This window comes from Mus caroli, unplaced genomic scaffold (genome assembly GCF_978045245.1).
Source record: "Mus caroli unplaced genomic scaffold, Mus_caroli_1 scaffold_11, whole genome shotgun sequence".
In the NCBI taxonomy this organism is placed as follows: domain Eukaryota; kingdom Metazoa; phylum Chordata; class Mammalia; order Rodentia; family Muridae; genus Mus; species Mus caroli.
Window position 1 is genome coordinate 53,495,177 of NW_028227266.1, and position 22,518 is coordinate 53,517,694.

At 50.1% G+C, this 22,518-nt stretch overlaps 1 protein-coding gene across 4 annotated transcripts in view; it reads left to right on the forward strand.

Annotated features, from left to right (window-relative positions):
- Tmem266 (transmembrane protein 266) overlaps positions 1 to 22,518 on the forward strand; it is a 118,943-nt gene that overhangs the window by 91,170 nt on the left and 5,255 nt on the right. For all 4 annotated transcript variants that reach the window (XM_021173267.3, XM_029481172.2, XM_085844649.1 and 1 more), the window contains 4 exons: positions 4,538 to 4,594; positions 5,592 to 5,730; positions 8,805 to 8,920; positions 19,903 to 20,092. In XM_021173267.3, the coding sequence (XP_021028926.1) occupies positions 4,538 to 4,594; positions 5,592 to 5,730; positions 8,805 to 8,920; positions 19,903 to 20,092 (502 nt within the window). The remainder of the gene's footprint in view (positions 1 to 4,537; positions 4,595 to 5,591; positions 5,731 to 8,804; positions 8,921 to 19,902; positions 20,093 to 22,518) is intronic.

Sequence of the window (22,518 nt, forward strand, 5' to 3'; positions counted from 1 at the left end):
CAAGATGCTTTCAAGGGTGTTGGCATGGTGTGTGTGGGTGTGTGTGTGGGGGGGTGGTCATTGGTAACGCTGGGGACAGGTCGGGGGATTTAGCTGCAGCATCAGGCTGAAAGCAAATTGCAGCAGATTCACTAGAGATGGCTTTGTTTAGGACTTTTGCCTGGGAAGAAGGGATGGGTGTGTGTGTGTGTGAATGGCTCAATGAACAGATATCATCCCCAAGAGATTATTTATTTTAATTTTTAGACTTGAAAATGTTTCTGTGTTGGGAGAAAGTTCTGGAACTAAGCCTTGCTCATTCTCTGGTCAGCAAGGTCTGGGATAGTGCTCCGTGTACTGTGAGTGCTCCATCAGTGTTCGTCCCTTAATTGGCACACACATCATCACACACCTGCTGGCCTTTGCTATCTATCCCCTGTAGCCTTGAACACTTTACTTTAAAATAGCTGGGAATCTACTGCCAGAACGAGCCAGCATGAGGACAGACAATGACGTTGGCTTGCCTGTGAGCTCAGGATCCCGTAGGTAATCAGCTACTATGTCTAGTTGGGGCTGTGCACTTTGGACCCTGGGAAGAGACAGTCACCAGTCTGTCCCTGGGAATTTGGGAGAAGGAAGCTGCCGACAGGGCTGTGTTCTTGTGATCCTTCTTAAAGGACACTTGCCACTTCACATACCTTTTTTTAGGAGAGGGAAGTTTGAGATGAGTTCCTCTGTGTGTCACCTTGGCTGTCCTGGAACTCACTTTGTAGAACAGGCTGGCCTTAGATTCACAGAGATCCACCTGCCTCTGACTCCCAAGTGCTGGAATTTAAAGGCATGTGCCACCACTACCTAGCACTCAAAGACTTTTTATTTTAATTTTATGTATGTGTATATCTCCGAGTTTTGGTTTGTGCGCGGCAGTGTAGTGCTCATGGAAGCCAGAAGAGGGCATCCAAGCTCCCGGAGCTGTGGGTGCTGAGGCCCTAACTGGTCTCCTCTGGAAGAGCAGTGTGTGTTCTTCCTCACTGAGTCATCTCTCCAGCTCTAGAATGCTCTTTTAAGAAAGCTGAAGGCGGGCTGGTGAGATGGCTCAGTGGGTAAGAGCACCCGACTGCTCTTCCAAAGGTCCAGAGTTCAAATCCCAGCAACCACATGGTGGCTAACAACCATCCATAACGAGATCTGGCGCCCTCTTTTGGAGTGTCTGAAGACAGCTACAGTGTACTTACATATAATAAATAAATCTTAAAAAAAAAAAAAAGAAAGCTGAAGGCTGTTTCCCCTTCTGCAGGGTTTCCCACTGTATAAGTCAGAGTTCTCTAGAGGAACAAAACAGATAGGATGAACCCACACTCACATACTCACACACACATTCAAACACACTCACACATTAACAGTCACACACACTCACACATAATCACATAATCACATATTCACACACATACGTTCACATATATACATTCACACACACACACACACACACACACACACACAATCACTCACACGTTCACATACATTCACTCACCCGAAGAAGCAAGCTCTAATAGTAGGAAGGAGTGACTTAGCATCAGGACAAATGAACTCCTAAGTGAGAGAGAGGGCAAGCAGGCAGTCAGCAAAAGCTTCCTTCTCCCACGCCCTTTTATGTGGGCTGCCACCTGGAGGTGTGGTCCAGATTTAGGGTGGGGCTTCCCACCTCAAATGATCCATTAAAGAGAAATCCCTCAGCTGTGGCCAGGTGCTAGGGTTTTGGTTAATTCCAGGTGGGGTCAGGTTGACAGCCGCCACACCCACATTCCTTTTTATTGCTGTGTACTTGGACCCAGATCAGGACCTTCCTCTCACCACTCTCACTTAACTTTTAACCCCAAAGAAAACGTGTCCAAAATCCACATCCCCCAGGGGTCATCTCAGCTCACTCCAGATACCACTCACTCCCAACCCCACCATGGCTGAAGCCATGGGCTGCGAACTGGGGGGGTGTTGCCCGACTCGCTCAGGAAGCCTCGAGCCAGTAGTCTTCCTTTGCCAGGAGCAGTTACCTTTTTAAAAACTGTGCACAAAGCCAATGTATATACTAACAGCTGCATCTTCCCCTATCCACTGTGATCTCCAAATTGCTCTTGGGGAAGAAAGAGGCTGATTTGATTCCCCAAGAGCTGGGTCTCAAGCCACAGACAGAGCAGAAGGCTGCTGCCCCTGGACCAGATTTAAAGCTGGGGACTCTGCCTCTCTCTTTCTGCCACCTCACGGAAGTCATCCTTTTCTCCCTTGAGACAAATGATCTGGACTTGATGGAGAGAGGGTGAGGTAGAAGAAGGACCCAGGGATTTACCTGCATCCTTAACCTCAGCTCCTGCACTCACGTGGGGAGGAGCCTGGCTTATGATAATTACGTCATGAATCATCTTTAAAGGCGTAGCCAAGACTCTGCCCTGCCCTGCTGATCTTGCTAGTCCTGAGGGCAGCCAGGCTGCAATGAAAGAGACTAACACCCTTCGGCCCCTTTGAGGAAGCAGCAGTCTGGGCTGGGAATGAAGTCCACTTCTCTCAGAGCTTGCTGCTCTGCAATGAAGTGTCCTGCTGGGGATTTGCAGCAGCCCTGCTTAAACAGCAGAGTGTAGGCCTTGGACCCAGAATCTAGTATCCTGGGTCTCCCTGGGGGTCCAGGAATCTGGTGTTGTAAATAAACATGAAGTGGGGTCACTGCACATTGAGATGTGCTAGGTCTTGGGGATGGTGAGCCAGGCCCTTTGGCCCATGCCTAGGAGCTTTCAGCATAGGTATCTGCAGAGGGAAGGAAGCCACGGGCCATGAGCCAGTGCGTAGGCTATTGAGGAGCTGGGTTCTCACTCTGGCTTTGACCTCCACTGCCAGAAGCAGCTGACTCTGGGCATTGCTTGCTGGAATGTGTCCTGAGCCCTTGTCTTTGCAGCTATCTTTGCTGCAGTTTCTGCTAGCCTAGGAAAGCAAGTCTCCAGTTAGTGGTCTGGAACTGAGAGCAGAGTTGGAAGTCAGATGCACAAATGGGCCACCAAGGAGGTCAGGCAGGTGCTGGCACCTGAACTGCTCCACCTGCTTCTCTGGTACCACAGAGGCCTTCAAAGCTAGAGGACCACATCCTCTCTGGGGTATCAGGGCCCCAGGGGCTGACCTCTTCTCCCCTGCTCTCCCATCACTCCTGGTCACACCCTCCCCCTCTCCTTAACCTACATTCTATAGGAAGTTCAGCTAAGACAAGTTTTATTTTATTTTACTTAGAGACAGGGGCTCTCACTTTGTAGCCCTTGCTCACGATGTAGAGCAGGCTGGCCCGGAATTCGCAGGGATCCACCTGCCTCCATTTCCAGAGATCTGGGATTAAAGGTGTGTCCAATGCACCCCCAGCCTTGCTTTTGAGGAAGTATAGCAGTTCTTTTTGTCTTAGGAGTGAAATTCATAGACACAGAAAATGGACCGGAGGTGGTGAGGGGCATGGTGTCACTACTGAACAGTGCAGTTCTCATATGTCATACATGAGGAGTGCCTCAGCACCTGGCTCTCATCTGCACAGCCTAGATAGCAGGGGCTACTCTCAGCAGTGTCGAAAACTCTGTCATCTAACCCACCTCTTCAGCAGAAGAGAAAAGTCATATCCAGGGAAGAGAGAGGCTTGAATTGCTCAAAGACCCAGTCTCAGCCATTATTGTGTGTGATCTTAAGAGATGTGGGAACGCTCACCCAACCCAGAACACTTCCTACCCCTCGTAGTCAAGGCCAAAGAACAGGTTTTGTTGAGTAAGGGAATTAAGGCCTATGTGTGGGCTTGGAGCAGGTGAAGACCTAGCAGGCTTCCGTCTCTCTCTCTTCATCCTTTCTTCACTGAAAGAAGGCACGGCCATGCCTACCTATGCAGCACACTCTAGAGGAGGGAGAAAGTAAAATAAACAGAGCCAAGTCTGTTCAAGGGAGCAGCTCCCAAATGGTCCACAGTGCTTCTTATCAGCCATTGGGCAGAACACACACACACACACACACACACACACACACCAAGCCCAGGGAAAGCTAGGAAATGTAGTCTTTCACCCTGTGGCCATGCCTGAAGACTTAGGGCAGGACAGAGAGACATGGAGAGCATCAACAGTCACCCCTTGCCATGGTGCAGGCACCAGGTAACAGGCAAGACTCAGCACATTCGTGAGAGGAGGGGCAAGAGATGCTGCTGAAGAGGAGTGCAGGGCCTTGGATGTCATTTGCTCTAAAGAATTTTTAGTGTATTCTATATGTGCTGATGGGCTTTGAATGAGCCTGGCATACAGGATACTGAGGGGGTAGCACACAGTGGAGGGGCTGAGCCTGAGGACAAGGCACCACAGAGAGCAAGGCCGCCACTGTCCTGGAACTGGACGCTGGTAGTGGGAAAGGGGATGGTGTATAGACTGGGTTGACACAGGGAATGGTGAAGAACTCACTGTACTTGTTACAGAGCATGGAAACAGTTCCAGATCCGAGCTCTGGAACCTTCCTGGGAGAGAGAACAATAACCACTTTTTCCTTTTAAACTTGTCCTCAGACTGTCCTACGGATCGTGGTACTGGGGATCTGGGATTACATCGAAAACAAAATAGAGGTATGACCACTTTCTGTCTCCAGATCCTAGAAGCTGGGAAATGTTGTCTCATCTGCCACAAGAGCCCAGCTCTGTCCGGCATGCACCTGACCACAGGGGTGCCACTTGGGGGTGGTGGGGGAGGGGGAGGCTGGGAGGGGGCAGACCCTGGCATTTTCCAACTGACGAATTTTCTTTAAAACTTGCCTTGAGATTTACAGAATGTCTACAGTTAAAGTTGAATCAACTTGAAAAGCCTTTGAGATGTACTTTAAAACAAATACATCTACTTGACTCACCCAGCCATGGGGCACTGGTCAGGGAAGCCATAGACTTTTCTTAGCCTGGTGTGCACTCTGCTCCATGGAGATGTGGCTGCCGTGTGCGGGAGGCCCACCTGCAACCAGTGATTTATGCAGTGGTCTGAGGCCAGGCTGAGCTTAGATATCCAGTGTCGGCTGTTTTCCTTCCTCTCCCCTGACTGTATTTTAGTCTCTCTGGGCCCAAACCTGGGAGCCTACACAGAGGTCCTGGCCTCAGAAAGGCTCACACAAGGCTCCGGCAAGCACAGAGAAAGTCAGAGCCCAAGGCTTAATCATGAGAACTGCATCCCTCCTCTACCTGTCTTGCCCTCTTGCTGCGTTAAAGACTCTGCACTTGTGAGAGGTGACACACTGGCCCTGGCTTCTTGCCATCCACAGATAAAGAGTCCCCTGCAAGCCATCAGCTCCCATCCTGTCAATGAAAGAGTCACCTCAGACTCTGACCAGGGTCTAGGATGTGGGATACAGTCCTAAGGTTGTCTAAACTAAGAGCTATATATAGGAGGGCTGAGGTCGTGAGAAGAATGAAGAATACTTGATCATGTCCAGGAGGAAGAGGCCTCCTCAGAGAGAAAGAGCAGGCAGCTGGAGATGGGGTGAACTTCTGGGAGGCACAGGCTACCTGGAGAAGGTGGCCTTCCTGGCTGCTCTCCAGCCTGACTGATCTGGAACACTGAAGTACACCCCTCCCTCAGGTGTTTGACGGGGCTGTGATCATCCTGTCCTTGGCCCCGATGGTGGCATCCACTGTGGCTAACGGACCCAGGAGCCCCTGGGATGCCATCAGCCTCATCATCATGTTCCGAATCTGGCGGGTGAAGAGGGTCATTGATGGTGAGTAGCCTGGGGAGGGGCGGTGAGGAGGCAGAAGCTGGAGGCTGTCCACTTGAGAAAGTATGACTCAAGGTGGTACTGTCAGTGTGGGGTGGGGGCTCAGTGTGGGGTTGGGGGTCAGTGTGAGGTGGGGGTGACCCATAACATTGAGAAAGCCAAGCCTACCCTGTCTCTTCAGCATGGTATTCTGAAACTACCCACACAGTCATGTGTCATACTTACCCATGAGTGCACCACTTCCCAGCCCATGCAGCTATTTATTTGGTGGGGGTGGGACAGTGTTGGGTTTTTTTGTTTTTTGTTTTTGAGACAGAGTCTCACTATGTAGCCTTGGCTTTCCTGGCACTTGCTGTGTAGACCACACAGCCTTCAATTTACAGAGATCCACTTGCCTCTGCCTCCCAAGTGAGTGCTGGGATTAAAGGGGGAATTAAAGGCATGCACCAGCACACCAAGCTCTGATGGAACTGCGTATTGTATGCAAGCAAGGCCAGTCTTCCCATAAGACTAGAAATCTCAGCCCTGAAGAACAGGGTCATAAAACTGGGACATGGTAAGGAAGGCAATGACCCAGGGAGGACCTCTGGGGTCATCTGGGGGGAAATGAGAGAAGACCCAAGGCACTGGGCTCCCAAAAGTGGCCCTCAGATGTAAAGGACATTACAGGGAGGCTCACCTCTCAGAGCTAACAGGATGGGCTGTCTTCCTCTCCAAAGAGGAGGTGCCTAATGATTCCTAGGGACCACCATGCCCTCTCCTTACTCCCAGAGGCACCTCAGAGGACTGTCAGAACACAGTTTAAAACCACTGTGATAGATGTTAAGGTTCTTTCAAGTCCTGAATTTTGGCTGCAATGACAGAGTTCTCCCGATAGCATTAGCTTGACAGGTATAAGGCAGGAGGGATGACTTCCTGGGTCTTCTGCCTGTGGGAGGGCAGCCTCTCACCTCCCACTTGTGAACACGAGGACAGCCATTGCTTCATTCCCAAGTTTGGTTGTGTTTGTGTCTGTCATTACATTGCAGCATCTGCACTGAACTAGAATGTGGGGGTCCATGGCTTAGGAAGGAGGGCGTGAGGAGCTCATCCAACACATTCTCCTCATGACAGATGGAGAAACTGAGTCAAAGAATAGAGGCTCACACTGGAAATGGTGCTCAGAACCATGATTGAAGCCCAGCTCTCTCTCTCTCTCTCTCTCTCTCTCTCTCTCTCTCTGTCTCTCTGTCTCTCTGTCTCTCTCTCTGTCTCTCTCTCTCTCTCTCTCTCTCTCAATCTCTCTCTCATATACACACACACCATGCACGTACCATGTACATACCACACACAGAGACTATGCACACCACACACTACACACACAACATGCACATACCACCTACATATCACACACACACACACACACACACACACACACACACACACACACCATGTTGTATACACCACACACCACATATATACCACTCACGAACACAGAAGCACATACAACACACATACCACACTATACACACACTGCACATACCATATACACATCACACACACACACACACACACACACACACACACATACACACACACACACATACACACTACCTCAGTGCTTCTTTTGGCTGCTTGATTCGCCTCTCCTACTCAGGATTCTATTCTGGACTCTGTCCGGTCAGAACATCTTCCTCAGGGCAGGAAGCTGCCTTTCGATCCTGGCAGCTGTGGACAGCTGCACATTGCTTACTAGTAGAGGCTGACAGCTCCCTTTGAACCTTCTCCTCAGATCACACTTGGGAACTAAGGAGTGCTAATTTGCCATTCTCACCTTGGGTGTGAACTGGTCTCAGGAACAGCCTAGGCAAGGCAGTTAGGGACAGCAGTTAGGGACAGGCTGTAGGTGCTCACTCTGTCCTTCTCAGCAAGAGCATGTAGAGAGGTCTAGAGTACAGTGACAAGAGACACACGTGACCTGTGACTGTTCGGTCTGAAAAACCCAAAAGGATTTTGAAAGGTGTGAGACCCTAGGGGGTAAAGTGCAGAGGTCAAGGTGGTCTGGAGTTGACTCTGAAACATCTGTGGATTCTAGAGCTGCTAAGCCCAGGAACCCCAAGGGAGGGGCTTATGCAGCTACTGCTATCTGAGAAATCATGGGGATCCCACACCCAAAGCCCCAGCTTTCTTTCAGCATCTCCCTCTCTGTCGGAAGCAGGATAATCTATAACAGAAACCCAGGGTATCCTTGACCTACACACAGCACAAGCTTCCTATAAAAAACAAACAAACCAGAAATCTGCAGGAAGTGACAGATGTTACTCACTACCTACAAGTGACATGGCACTTGCTCTCAGTACTGAGAACACTTTCTATCTTGTTGCTTTGCTGCATAGAACCTACATTCTCAGAGTTACTTCATGGTTCAAGATGGCGGTACCAGTGCCAGTTACAACTCTTCTTCATACCCAGGAATGACGAAGGAAGAAAATATAAAACTAAAGGGGACTCCCCACAAACCAGTGTCAGTCTGTCTATCATGTCTGTCTGTCTGTCTATCTGTCTGTCTGCCTGCCTGTCTGTCTGTCTATCATCCACCCATCCATCCATCCATCCATCCATCCATCCATCCATCCATCCATTTATCCATCCATACATCCTTTATCATCTAGTCATCTATCTACATACCTACCTACTGCCTACCTCAGAAATAGCCTTTATTAGTGGATTATCTCCAGAAACAAAAAGGCTACATTTTAGTTACACCCTATGTCCACAGGCTCTGAGATCCCCAACTCTGCCACAATTTGTTTTATGAATACCTGTAACTATAACAGAAACTAGGATATAGTCATTTTTTCTTGGCAGTTGTACCAACACTCAAAAACTCCAGGGCTCTGTCACTATGGAAAAGAAGGAACTGAATTTGGGTTATGGTCTCTCTGTGCTTTCTGGATGCTTTTGGGTTCCCGCCCTCACCCCACATGCCCACAAACTGAGTCTGGGCTTTGAGGCTGTTGATGAATTCTGGGCTTGCCTCTCTGCAGTCCAAGCCTAGCTGCTGACCAGCAATTCACATGGCTTCCTCTGTCTTCCAGCCTATGTCCTGCCAGTCAAGTTGGAGATGGAGATGGTCACCCAGCAGTATGAGAAGGCCAAGGCCATCCAAGATGAGCAGCTGGAGAGGCTGACGCAAATCTGTCAAGAGCAAGGGGTAACACTTTCAGATCTGATCACCTCTGTCCAGGCCTTGCTGAGGATCCTGTAATGTCAGGCTGCCAGAGCTTGGGGACTGCAGTCAAAGAGTGTCCTCAGCCCCTGAAGACAGACCTCCCTCAGCTCCCATCAGCCCCCTACGTCCCACTCACTGCAGAGCTCAGTAAATGTGCGCTCAGTGGTCCCTTTGACTCCTCAGCCACAGACGCCCAAAGCTGATAAGTATGGAAAGCTGGGGACTGCCATCACAAATTGATCCTTGGAAGTGTCTCCACAGGATGGTGCTCATGTGCACTCCTGCAAGCACACAGTCGTGCAGCCCCTGAACGACTCTTCTCATTCTCTCACTGTGTACCCAGCCTGGTCATCAGGGGCCTGCTCTGGCTGGACTTGTGCTAGGCACCAGATCCCCATTCTAGATGGGACACGGGCCAGTTCTCTCCTCATGGGAGCTCTTGGGGAAATGCATTTGGTGGTCAAAGCATATACGAAGGCAGTCTGGTGCCATGCATGCCCCACAGGGACCCTATAGGCCCTGGTCAGGGGAGGTTTGCAGAGAACTTGACCTGAGCAGAGCCATTTGGGAGAAGATCAGGCAGGAGACCTAGCATGAGAGTAGGGCTGAGCTGGGCTGCAGAGCCCATGCCCCTTGTGAGCTAGGGAAAGCTGCAGGAGGGTAGGAGGGCTTGGAGGGGCTCTGGGCTGACCAAGGCACCTGGGGAAAAGGGGAAGTGTCTCTGTGGAAGTGTTAATCTTTCATGGATCTTTCTGGCTGCTTCTGGAGAATGGGTGGGAGGGGACAGGTGGGGACAGAAAGCCAGAGCAATAGCAATCACCCGGGTGACAGCAGACCTGGGTTTAGGCTGGGAGTCTGGGAAACTGAGATGGGAAAGCTGGAAGTGTTACCTAGAAATCAAATCAGAGCGGATCAAGGAGCTTTTGGTTCCCCGTACAACAGGATGACACCACTGTTGGTGACAGCTTATGAGGTTCAGCACAACACTGTGTTGCTCCTAAACTTACCGATGCCCAGCAGAGAGCACAGCCCAACCACCAGCCACCATCAACCATGCATGTGCTTCATGGGCAGGAGCAAACCCTAATGGCCAACTCCAATATCCTATACCACGTGCCTTGTGTCCTGTGCAGTACAGGTTCAAGTCACTGCCCACATGTAGGCTCCTCACTCGGGATCTTGCGATGGGAACTTCCTCAGAGTCTGCATGGGAAAGAACAATAAATAAAGAAGATCCATGCTAGGTAGTGACATCTGGAAAAGAGATGAACAGAAACGAACTGTTGTTTTAATTTAAAAAAGCACCTGAAACCTGTCATCTTAGCTAAGACTGCCGAGAGGGCTCCCTGTGGGCCGGGTAGGGGGTGGTCTGGTGGAGGAGGACTCAGCTTCTGCTGAGAGAGCAGAAAGCAGTCCACTGCTCGCCAAAGCTGGAGCCCACTCCCCAGAGGCCAGAGACAGCACCCCGTTGGTAGTATGAGCCGAGGTTTGAGACCTGACCAGACAACAGATACCCTGAAGGGGATGTATCCGAGCCATGATTCTGTTATGGCAGGGTGTGGGATGGCCAAGAATGGCCTTAGGAAGAGACGGTTCCAAGCCAGCCCTGTTGCTTAGTGGCTTTGTGTCTTGGGTGCTGATAGAACCTTGGTTTTGTTACTCTGAAAAATGGAGGTAGTGATGAAATCCTCAGAGGATGGTTATGAGATTTCAATACTGTCTAACGGTGGCTCACTCAAACTGCCCGCTCACTCATTCACACATACCTGCCTTAGAAATAAACCCGAGTCATAACTTGCTGACGGACCCGTCTTAAGCCAGGACAGATCTAGGTATCTCACACTTCTCTCCCATCCCACCTTGTTGAGAACCATTCCTTACGTGTTTTCTGTGACAGCAGGATAGCTGTGATCTAGTCTAGGATATGGCAGGCAAGAAAACAGAGGTCCACAGAAAGGGAGTGTCACACAGCAGTCTGAGGATATGCCAGTCTCCACACATACACATTCAAACACACACACACACACACACACACACACACACACACACACACACACCACATGAGTGTCACCTTTTTATTCCTCAGAATCCTGTGAGGAAAGGAAAAAAATAAAAGCCTTGGGTGGGGAGGACACACAGCAATCCGTTCTTGCTTCTGTGCCCTGGCCAGCTCTTTGCATTGGCTGCTGCAACTGTGGTATACATGGATCTCACCGTCCTCGAGACTGCAAGTCTCTTCTTGCTGGTTTTATTCCCTGATGGGACTACAGCCAGAGTTCTAATGCCTGTGATGGACAAATGGATGCCAGAGGAAGTGGCTGGTGGCTGTCATCCAGGGAGGCATTGTGGACAGACACCCCTCTGTCTTCCGTCTCTCTCTGTCTCTCTGTCTCCCTCTCTTTCTCTCTTCACCCTGGGTGTATCAATGGCACATTAGATTAGTGGTTCAGTCGATGTGGTATTATGCTCTTCTGAGTCATCTTACAAGCCACTTCTGAGATTTCAGGCTTGTTGATGCCCAGGCTCTTGCTGTAATTCAGAAACACACCCCAGAGCCCCATCCTGCCTGCTCTTTGCCCTTCAGGCCTTGTAACATACTTGGCCCAAACTGGTACAGCCTGGCACACTTGGGAGTTAGTGTTTACCTCTGTTGGGTCCCATGGGGATGGGAAAGAGTGGGAAGTTCCTTCCCCAGCCTTGAGAGTCTGGGAAAATACTGAGGGTCTAGGATCACTGAGGGGTGACTCGAAGCCAGAGGAGCCCTGTGGTGCCTGTGTACCCCTTAGTACAGTTTAGATCCTGGACACACCCAGTTCCCAAAAACAGCACCCAATGGATAGCTGAAATTTTGCTTCTAGGAGTTGCCAGCAAGCTGGTTCCAACCTTTGCTCCACCAGCAACTCCTTGCTCCTCCCCAGCCCCTGGGTGTCAGATACTTTATTGAAAAGATAAAGGCAAGAGAGTTGTTACTGCATAGGTGATGTAAAGAAGCCGTTTAATTGAATAACTTGTATGGAGACTCTTGATATATAAGGTGGTACAAATACTGTTCAATGGACTTCTATCATGGCCATTATTTCCATGGCTTTTGACTCTGACAGTCAAGATTAGCAGCTCAAGATTTGTTAACCCCCTCTACAGATGGGAAGACTGAGGTTTCCACAGGCTGCCCCTTACCTGGGTGCAGTTTCTGATGAAACAGAGCCCAGATTTCATTTCTGTGTACTGAAATAGGGTGTCCACACGAGGCACAGCTAGTCATGGTAGGTACCATCAGCTGCTGCATTAGACTTCAAGGATGGGGGCAGGGAGATGCTAAAGTGCTTGTTATGAATGCTTGAGGGTCCGAGTTCAGACTCCCAGCACCTATATGCAGAGCTGTGTTTGCGGTGCATGCCTGTCCTCTCAGTGCTAGGGAAGTAGATTCCTAGCTAAACCAGTGAGCTGGATCCAGGTCCAGTATAAGTATCAGATCCTGTATCAGTAGAGAGAGTAGAGAGAGCTTGGGAAAGACATCCAACGCCGACCTCTGACCTCTGTATGCACTGCACCTAACACACCCATATACATGTGTGAATGCATATTATATATGCACACAGAGAATTCCCAAGACTTAACACATAAAGAGTGTGTTTGTCAACCTTATAATTACCAGAGCAGGTTGCAGTGGACAGAGCCTAGGGAACTGTCTGTTTCACGGTCACTCTGGCCCCCAGGCTCCTTCCATTGTGTGGCTCCTCTGGGTCTTCTCTAGCCAGCAGTGCAGAAGAAGAGACTGGAAAACTGGCCACGAGGCTTTATTTGACAAGTCTGGAAGTGGTGATATTGCTTCTGTCCTTATTTCACCGGCAAGTCTTACACAGCTCAAAGATATTAGATGTTGATACTAGTGACCGGTGTTCCCCGAAGAGAAAGAGTCACACTATACAGTCACCTAGCCCAAAGAAATGAGGCTTGTGGGTCCATGACCCTTTTGTATAGTTGGAGGCACAGTTTCATTCACCCAAATCCTCCCTGGCTGGTTTCCCCAAGAAAAAAATAAGACTTTCCACCCAAGAAGCTCTCTGCATTTCCAAGGCAGAAAAGGTAGAAGGATGCAGCACCCCAGTGCCCAGGTGCAGGAGCTAGGGCAGGCTCTGTGGGTGCAGGGGTACCAATGGACGCCATCTCCTCATCCTAGCCTCGCTCTGGACCTGGAGCTGAGAACCCTGAGGAAAGATCACAGTTTGTACAAACGGCTGCCCTTTGAGGCTGTGCCCAGAGCTCAGAGAGTGGGCCAAAGGGCAGGAATAACAGGAAGCATATTTTATTCTGCTTCAGCAGCCGCTCAGTCCAAAGAGTCCCTTCCTTCCCTGCAGACATCTTAAGCCCCACCTTTTCGGCACAATGGCCTCTGATACCTGGATTTTTCAAAATTTCCACCAAGGAAAGTAAAGTTGTTGTTGTTGTTATTTTTAACATGGGAAGTGGTTTGTAAAACAGCTGATAGCTTTAGTGACAAGCCTATTTAGCTGATAAAATTAGCCATCAGAGAAATAACATATGTTATCCTTTGACTATAATTTAAATTTATGGCCATCTACCTGTCATCTCCACAGTGGATGGAAAGGGGCCAAGGTCAGCCTCAGCCTCACCCTGCTCCTAAATCATGAGTTTGCAACCGTCTCCTGATTTTTATTGTTACCAACAACGGTGAGAGTAATGGAGATAAACACTGGATGCCATCCCAGCAGCAGATGGCTCTGAGGGTCAGGCAGCCTGTGCAGACAGCACTGACAGAACCGAGCCAAATTATCGCTATTGCATTAGATGCCATCGAGCCGCTGGCCACAGTGTGCATTGATCAGGTTGCAGCCCATGTGAGTTGGACTCTGTGGCCAACCCATTAAAGGCCGGGAAGGCTGGGTGTGGCTGCCTGAGCTGGGCCTGGCTCGCTCCAGTAATGTACAGACTGGGGCTCTCCGTGGGCCCCTGCTGCTCAGGCTGGGTTATTAGATTAGAAATTGTTGCTTCGATTGTTTTCCTAGCGTAGGGATGGGCTTCTGTGTGATGTTTGCTAGGGGAAGATCTGCTTTACTCTGTCATCAGAGGCACTGTGCGCCTGCCTTTGTCAGAGGCCAGGCTTTTGTGAGCTCTGGAGATTGTCGGGGACTTGGTTTTTCTACTGATCGTTTCTTAGCAGGTTGACTGCAGTGGCGGGGGGGGGGGTGTCTAGGAGTTGCGGGGTGCACCTATCCTGCTTAGGAGTAACTAGTTTTGTATCCTTCCTGCCTTCCTTCTTTCCTTCCTCCCTCCCTCCTTTCCTTTTCTCTCTAGGAGTTTCTTGAACAGATCAGACTGGTGGGTTTCATTGGATTCTGAAGCTTGGGTGGGGGTGGGGAGGCAACGAACACCCCAAGCACGTGCTCTCCCACCGCCGTGCACTCCCAGCTGAATGATTCATTGCTTTTGTCCCTTTCGTTGTTCTCCTCTGGGACTCCAGTTGTGCACGTCTGTCCTCACACCCATTCTCCCACTGCCTCTCCCTCTCCTCCACCCATAACTTTGGGTAATTGTTTTAGACCCATCTCCCATCTCAAGAACTCTGTCTGTCTGTCTGCCCAGGCTGCTGTAACACCACCTTCGAAGCTCTTATAAAGCATGACTTTCATTCTCCATTGGAAAGTCATTAAGGGACTACAGAGCCCAGGCTGGTCTGGAACTCACACCCTCGTGTCTCAGTTCTTCACGTGCTACAATTCAGGGTGTGTGACACACCTCCCAGCTTGTCTTCTTTCACATATCCACTCATCATCATTTTAGACCCTTACGTGTTAGCTTGAATCCTCACACAAGTCTGCTTCTTCTAACTGCCTTTTCCTTTCCTAAATGGTGACTCTTCCCTGCTTCCACGTGTGGCTCCTCAGTCTCACTGGATGCTGCACTCTCTTGGTGTGGGTGAGGGTTCTGGGTTATGTTATCATTCTTCAGAGACCCGGTCTTCTGGGAAAGGCTTCAATTAGCAGCCGCAGGGTTGGCCCTCAGGAGGATTTAGCCGAAACTGGATTTCATTACCCGATCCCAGCCCCAACCCCCAACTGGAGTCCTAGGGCAAGACTCAGAACTCAGCCAGTCCACTTGTCTTGAACTGAATAGAAAGTGAAATGAAACCCAGAGGAGAAGGGGGGGGGGTGTCCAATGTGGCGGAGGGGATGGGCTAATAGCTCAGGCCCCTGCCCCAGGCCCAGCTTTGTTCCTGTGGAACCCTCATATTCTCCCCCTGCTGCCACCAAGCTGACCTGTGCTCTGTTTGGCTGATCCACCCTTCTCACCCACAGGACTTTAAGTTCTCTGACACAAGGTCGTGGAGCTAGTTGCCAAATTCTTCGCTTCTGGACATCATGTGGTCCTGGCCTTCCCTTCCCCCCAGCACAGAAGGCTCCTTCCACCTCCAGGCCTCAATTAACTTATCTGGCTAATAACACCCTGACATTCCTCTGACAACCTTTCAGTCAACAGGGGGAGGCGTATGTAGTCGTATTAAGTATCAGAAGAATGGGGAGCCAATGTCTGAGGGTCTCATTGGGACACGCTGAGAAACCCCCATGGGCTGTCTCAGCCACTGGCCAGAGTGGAATGCCATCTGGCTTGTCCGTCTGCAGTTAGGAGTCAATCATTTTTCCTTGGGGTGATGCCCGATAGCATCCAGATACACTACATCCTCTTGACATGAAGTGTCCAAAACCCTATCCTAGCAGAGCAGACTTGCACACCTTTAATCCCAGTACTCAGGAGGCTGAGGCAGGTGGACCTCTGTGTGTTCAAGGGTAGCCTGGCTTACACAATCAGACCCTTGTCTGAGGGGAAAAAACAAAAATAAAAACAAAACAACTGCAGCTACCTGTGTAGCAGACTGCCCCCTCTCTTACCCTCATCCCAATATAGACAGGGACACCCTAGCCTATTAAATAGCTTCTCTTGGCTTCTTCTCTTCCTTCAGTTTTGCTTTCATCCTATTCCAAATCTGGCCATCTCTGGACCACTGCAGTAGGCCCCAGTGGGTATCCCCACATCTCCCCTTCTCACCCTGCAGCCAGCATGGTGCTTTCTCTGTGGGTCACAGCACTAATGCCACCCGCTCTGCTCTGTGTGGAAATTTTCAGGTGGTTCCTTTGCTCTGTAAATAAAGACTAAAGTCCTTAAATATCCCACCCTGGTTACATGACTCCGCCTAGCAACCCTCACAGACTCCCCAGCTCTGCTTGCCTGCTGATCTCTGCATCTGGTATGTTCTTCCTGTGCCTTAGGCACTACCGCAGGACTCGCCTTGTGCTTCTCAGCGGAGATGTGTCCCTTGCAGTGTCACAAATCATCTCCTCTCTAGGATCACCCAGGACTCACCTCTAAGCTGAGGAAGGGGCATTTTCATTCCAAAACATGTAACAGAATTTTAACATAGCCCCTACCTGACTTCTGGAATTTTAACATAGCCCCTACCTGACTTCTGAATGGAGAATCAATGAAAGAGAAAACTACACAGGTTTGGGGTTCACCTCTTCAGTTCAGAACTTGTTTCTGAGCATATGTAGTCTTGGCCCCGGGCAGGCCCTGACCTCCAGCTGGCTGGCCTGAATTCCAGTGAGACTTCCCAGAGCAGCTCTATATCGATTACAAGCCATCAATAATGCATCCCTTCAGAGGGGCCTAGGAAGCCATTAGCTGGGCCTGCAGAGTCTGAGGCATGGCCTTGGAGAAAGTGGCTGCGTGTGCCCACGGGAAGTTCCCATCAGCCTAGGCCAAAGGGCTCCCATCCCCACAGACTTCAGGAAGATTACCTCATGGAACTTCCGGACCTTGTATATAGAGAAGTGGCCCCTTATTCCCTGCAAGAAAAGGCCACCATAAAAATTTATGAGCCATATTTTCTCAAACTCTGAGACTGCTAGCCCATTTAAGAGCTGGGTTGTTGAGGCACAGTATCTTGAGTCAGGAGTTAGGACTGTGACTGCGCCAGGGTTAGGGGCCCATAGTAGCCCCAGGTTTGGGCTGAAGTATGACAAAGACCCACATCCATGTGTGACCAAGGTCAGGGTTCAGTGTATGGCCAGTAATGGAAGCTGAGATTATAGAGTTCATACTGGGTGTGTAAGCAGGATCAGTCTACAGCCAGGATCTGGGCTCAGTGTATATGGCAGGCACAGTCTTTGTCTATATTTTGGGTTAAAGTTGAAGCTCAGGCTGTAGCTGGAGTTAGGCTCAATCTGAAACCACAAGACTGAAGAAGCTGACTAGTTCAACTCCCTTTAATCCCAGGATGCCATCCAGGTATTTGAAGGCCTCCTGCATAAACACACAGCACACAAGGCCCATGTTGGTATACCAGGGCCCAGTCATACCTATTTCTCTCAGTCTACCATGACATTGTGTGTGAACTCAACTAGACAAGCATTTTGTACTGCACTGCAGATAGACAGGGGCATGTACTGCACTGCACGTAGGGGCATGCATACAGTGCAAATTGAGCGGAGTTTGCTTTCCTTAGTTTTAAGAATGTTTTATTTATTATTTATTTACATATTTATATTTGCATTCTGGGTAGAAGGTTTCCTCGTGGCATTTTTGCATTTATTAAGGTTTTGTTTCTATTTATCAGCATACAACTGGGGGTGGTGAAGGCTATATTATTGAATGATCTTAACAGAAAGGGAGGGACACTGCACATTTGCATCTGGTTGTCTCTGTGACACCACTAGGAGGAGAGGTGAAGGGAGGACCCAAGTGCACAGAACTTAGGAGCCTTTGAGTCTTGTAGGTTGGCTCCAAGAGGATACAGAGTTAAAGGAATTTAGGGAAAGTGGAGAAAATAGTGACTGACATGTAAGAATGGAGGGGTTATGGCTAACACGGCCACAGAGGAGGAAGGGGGACTAACTCTACACTTAAGAGCCCCCAGAGACTCTGGGAGAGAGGGGACATCGTGTGATACATCAGGGCAAAAGGGTTGAGTAAAAGTCTATACAGAAGTGTAAAACATTCTAAGGCTCGTCTGGCCAGGAGGCCACACCACACCCTAAAGAGGCCATGGGTTTGTCCTCTGGAGAAATGGAACCAGAAGCTTAGCATCCACGCTGTGCCCTGGGCAGGTGCCTGAGGAGAGAGATGCATGGCTGAAGTAAGAGTTGTAGACGGTCCCCCTCCCCAGTCATATGCCGTTCTCCTGCCCTGCTCCCAGTGCAGAAGCACACACCCAGAGGTGCGTCCCTGACAGAGGTCAATGAAACATGCAGATAGTGACCCTGGGAGATGCCCAGTGCTAGGCCACCAATGCTGGTCACCGCTAGGCCACGCCAACGTGAGTGACTAAATGCTTTCCGTTGTAAACCTGTTCCGCTTTCATAGAAATGGATGGACTGAGAATGAAAATAGGCCCCGGGGGTGTGGCCCGGTCGGGCTGCCTAGTGCAGGAGGCTTTGAGTTGCAGTCTCAGAGCTGCATGGAGCCAGGCAGAGCAGCATCCCAGCACTCAGGAGTGTGGCCCAGTATCACAAGTTGAAGGTGAGGTTGGAGCTGCCTGAGACTACACAAGGCCCCGTCTAAGGAACAAGAGAGGGAGGGACAGAGACAAAAGTAACGGAATGAAATCAGTGTGGTACAGAGAATTCAAAGAGGCTGCTGTGACTGAGGGCCCAGTGGGTTGGAGACCAGGAAAAGTCCCTTCAGAACGGAGATCAGCCATGTAATCTGGGACAGAGGGGACAGGGGCATCATCTGAGTTAGGTTTTCCAGAGTCTATGAAGGATGTGCAGCTGTCAGGTGATGGCCAGCGGTAGAACTGGAGGCAAGTGAGCTGCCTAAGAAAGTGCTTGAAGATGGAGCTGGACGAGGAGTGGGTTAGATGCTGAGATGAGAGGAAACAGAAGTGAGGAGAGTTTTTTTGACTGTAGCTAAAAACACCAGAGGGACAAGTCTGAGAGACAGTGGAGTACTATTTTGACCAAGCAAACTGAGTATATGGTAATGTTTTGCAGGCAACTGGATATGCCAGACTAACATTGTAATAAGGGGGCGGGGCGGGGACAAATTGGCAACAGAAAGTATCAACACTCACCTACGCAGAGGGTGCAATGTATACTTTGAACACTAGGTGGCAGTGAATACTCACTACCCACACAGACCCTTTGTCCAACACCCAGATGTCGCAGTAAGATTTGGAGTGTGGACACCTGTCTCACTCACAAACCCGGAGACATTTAGAAGCTTTCCTCAGAAGCTTTCCAATGATGGTGGTGGTGGTGTTACCAGTGAGGTGTTGTTGGTTTTGTTTATGTTTTGGGTTTTTTTTTAAACCACATGTTCAGAAAGGACATAAAACTCGGAGACATAAAACTGCATTTACAAACCAGGATACTGAGGCCAGAGAAAGTGAACAGACCTCCGAAGTTCCCACATCCCGGTCCCATCTAGCTGAGAGCCGTCTCCCACAACTCATGGAAAAGGGAAACTGGATGTTACTGGAAGACAAGCCTGACCAGCCTGCCAATGCTTAAGCTGTGCTAGCTTGGGGAAGGGGAGTCTCCTGACTTCCATTAAACACCTGTCTTAGGCGCCCGCGGAGCGCCTTCCTTCCATTCCTTGGAGGTACACAAGCAGCTAAGGGCGGCTTCAAATCCAGATGTCCTGACTCCGGCTCAGTGGCCTTCCTATTGACTACCATTGACTTTCTCTTCATGGACGTTTTCTTAGAGTAGGGCCTGCCCACACGGTATCAGAGACAAAGGGTCGCACTTACGGTTGGGAAAAGGTTCCAGTATGTTGTGATGCTGAGAGCTTGCTAAGAAGTGCAGTGTCTTGCCTTTGGGTGCTCGGGTCTTTCATCCCCACATCCCAGGCTGCCGCCCAGGTACCAGCCCCTGTCCTGGCCACCGGTGCCACCCTGCCCCCACCCTGGCAAGCAAACCTACCTGCAATCCTCCTGCCTCTTGCAGTTTGAGATCCGGCAGCTGCGTGCGCACCTGGCACAGCAGGACCTGGATCTGGCAGCCGAGCGGGAGGCGGCTCTGCAGGCCCCACACGTGCTCAGCCAGCCACGCAGCCGCTACAAGGTCGTGGAGGCTGGCACGTGGGCCGAAGAGACAGCAGCCGAGAGCATCGTGGAAGAGCTGAGGCCCTCTCAAGGTGAGTGTGCTATCCCCCGAGCCCCAGGGATTCCTACCTCACCTCACTCCAGGTCTCTGTACAGAAAGGTTAGGAGGTGGGATTCCTCTTGTAGGTCTGTGCCTTGTCATGTGTGATGACACTCCAAAGTTAGTGCCCTCCAAACTGCCTCTCAGAGCCCAGGCGGAACATCTAGCTAGAAGATCTGACGCAAATTAAAAAGTATTCAGATCTGGTAAAGCCATTCTAGTCCCATTGTGCTTTAATAGTTGTTACTTTTCTTGTACTTGCAAACAAACAAACAAAAACAAAAATGGGATGGATGGGTGAATGGATGGAAGGAAGATAGAGAGTGCAGCCCATCGTACTGGGAGAGCCACAGGAGCCAATGGACACCTTGTAGCTCCCCAGTTGGAAACCAGATAAAACAGGTACTAGCCTACTTTCTCCAATTCTCTCCAGCCTGGAGCCTCAGCTCCTGGGATCCTGCCATCCACTGTTAGAAAGGACTTCCGTCTTCAGTTAACCCAACCTAGATCTCCCATACTCTCTTCTCTTCAGTTCAGAAGCCCTGGGCACCAGAGGTTTGTCTCCTTGGTAATTGTATATCCTGTCAAACTGACCAGCACTAACTACCATGGTGACAGAGCCAGGCTCCTAGTAGGAGGTCTGAGACCTTCCTAATGGACGGCCGCTTACCAGGGCCCAGAGAAGAAGTCCAAGTCTAAAACCAGAACAGCCTGTGGCAAGCTTCGCAGGCGGGGCAAATTGAAAGCCATAGCATGCGTGGTGAAGGGCTGAGGAGCCGTAACCCCAGCCCGGTGCCATTTCTAGGTCTCAAGCTCATTTCTTCTTCCGGGCAGCTTTGACCTGGAGAAGCAGGGGATTTTGCTTCTCTGAACCCTGATTTTTTTTACCTGCTGTCAAGAGGGGTCCTTACAGGGTTGTAAAGAAAATAGCCACATCCAGAGAAGGATGGTGCTGGACCTAGACATGGGACTTCCAGACTCCCAAAGCCAGCTTGGTCCAGGAGTGACTTCACTTTGGTCTCCTGTGTTCCTCCTTATATCAAGGGGAGAACTAGAAAGGGCAGGTAGGGCAGGAGGCCGCGTTTCCTAGCTACATGGTTTGAGACTGTAGTGGCCTCACCTCCAGCTCCCTCTGCTGCCTCACAGGAGCCTGAGGAACCAACAGTGTGAGTGATTTCCCTCCGGCCAGTGTACAGTGACCTCCTAAGTCATCACACCCTCCCAACTTCACACCTGGACTAGTTCCCTGCACTCTCTCTCTGAAAAACGCCCAAGTCCCTTCGAGTAGTGTGGTCATTTGTTAGATGCCTATAACAAAATGCCCCACGCTGAGGGACTTGAGTCATGGAGATAGCCTCCTCACAGTTCTTGGTGCTAGAATCTGAGATCTGGGTTTTGGTAGGGTAGCTGGAGAACCTATTCATTCTTCTTCTGTAGCTCTTAGTGCTTGTTGGCAATCCTTGGCTTGTGGAAGCGCCCATCTCTGTTGTCATCTTTACATGGCACCTCCCTTCATGTCTGTGTCCAAACCCCGTATCAATACAGGTCCACCCTACTCTAACAGGACCTTATCTTGACTAATTGCACTGTAATTGTGTTTCCTGATAAAGCTCCTATCCTGATACTGGGACTTGAATTTTCAGTATAACACATGGAGGAGGGACATGGTTATGCAGTCAGCAGCAGATGCTAACTGAGACCTCTTCCTCACCTGCTCATCCCATCACCCTGTGACATCCCTAGAAACCTCCCTATCTTCTAATGCATACTTACCTGGTGTATATCAGACACCTACACACAATTCAGTCCTCAACTGCATTTGAATGCCTCTGAAGCAGAGGGCAAAATACAGAGGCTCTGAGAAGCCTCCATGATTCATGGCCTGAAATAGTCCAGGAACTCAGGGCATCCCCCAGCTGATTTCTCTCTGACCGGGAGCCATGTCCAGGGTGGGAATTTCCATGACATGAGAAATTACAGTCAGATGATCGAAGAGCATTCCAGGCCGCTCTGAAGATTAAGAAAGGGCAACATTTGTTAGGAGCTGTGACTTGCAGGGTAGCAGGGCTCAGAGGCCCTCTGCATACCCAGTAGGACACAGACAATCCAGGCATTAACCTGCAGACATAGCAGTGAGTCACAGGAGCCTTGGGACGTGGCCAGTATCACCTCTGTGTGGCTGTCCCTCCTTAAGTGGGGGAGGGCTGCTGGGAAGGGCAAGAGTGCCCTTTCCAGCTCCAGTCCAGCCACATCCCTCCGAGAGGGAAGAGCTTCCTGAAGTTGCCAACAGGTCCCAGTCAGACAATGCCGACTGCCTTCTGTTTAGACTTGCTTCAGCACAAATCATTTTTAAAACCTGGGCTGCGAAAGTTCCAGGCTTTGGGGCCTGCCAAGTTCACAGTGCCCCTGTATAGTCAT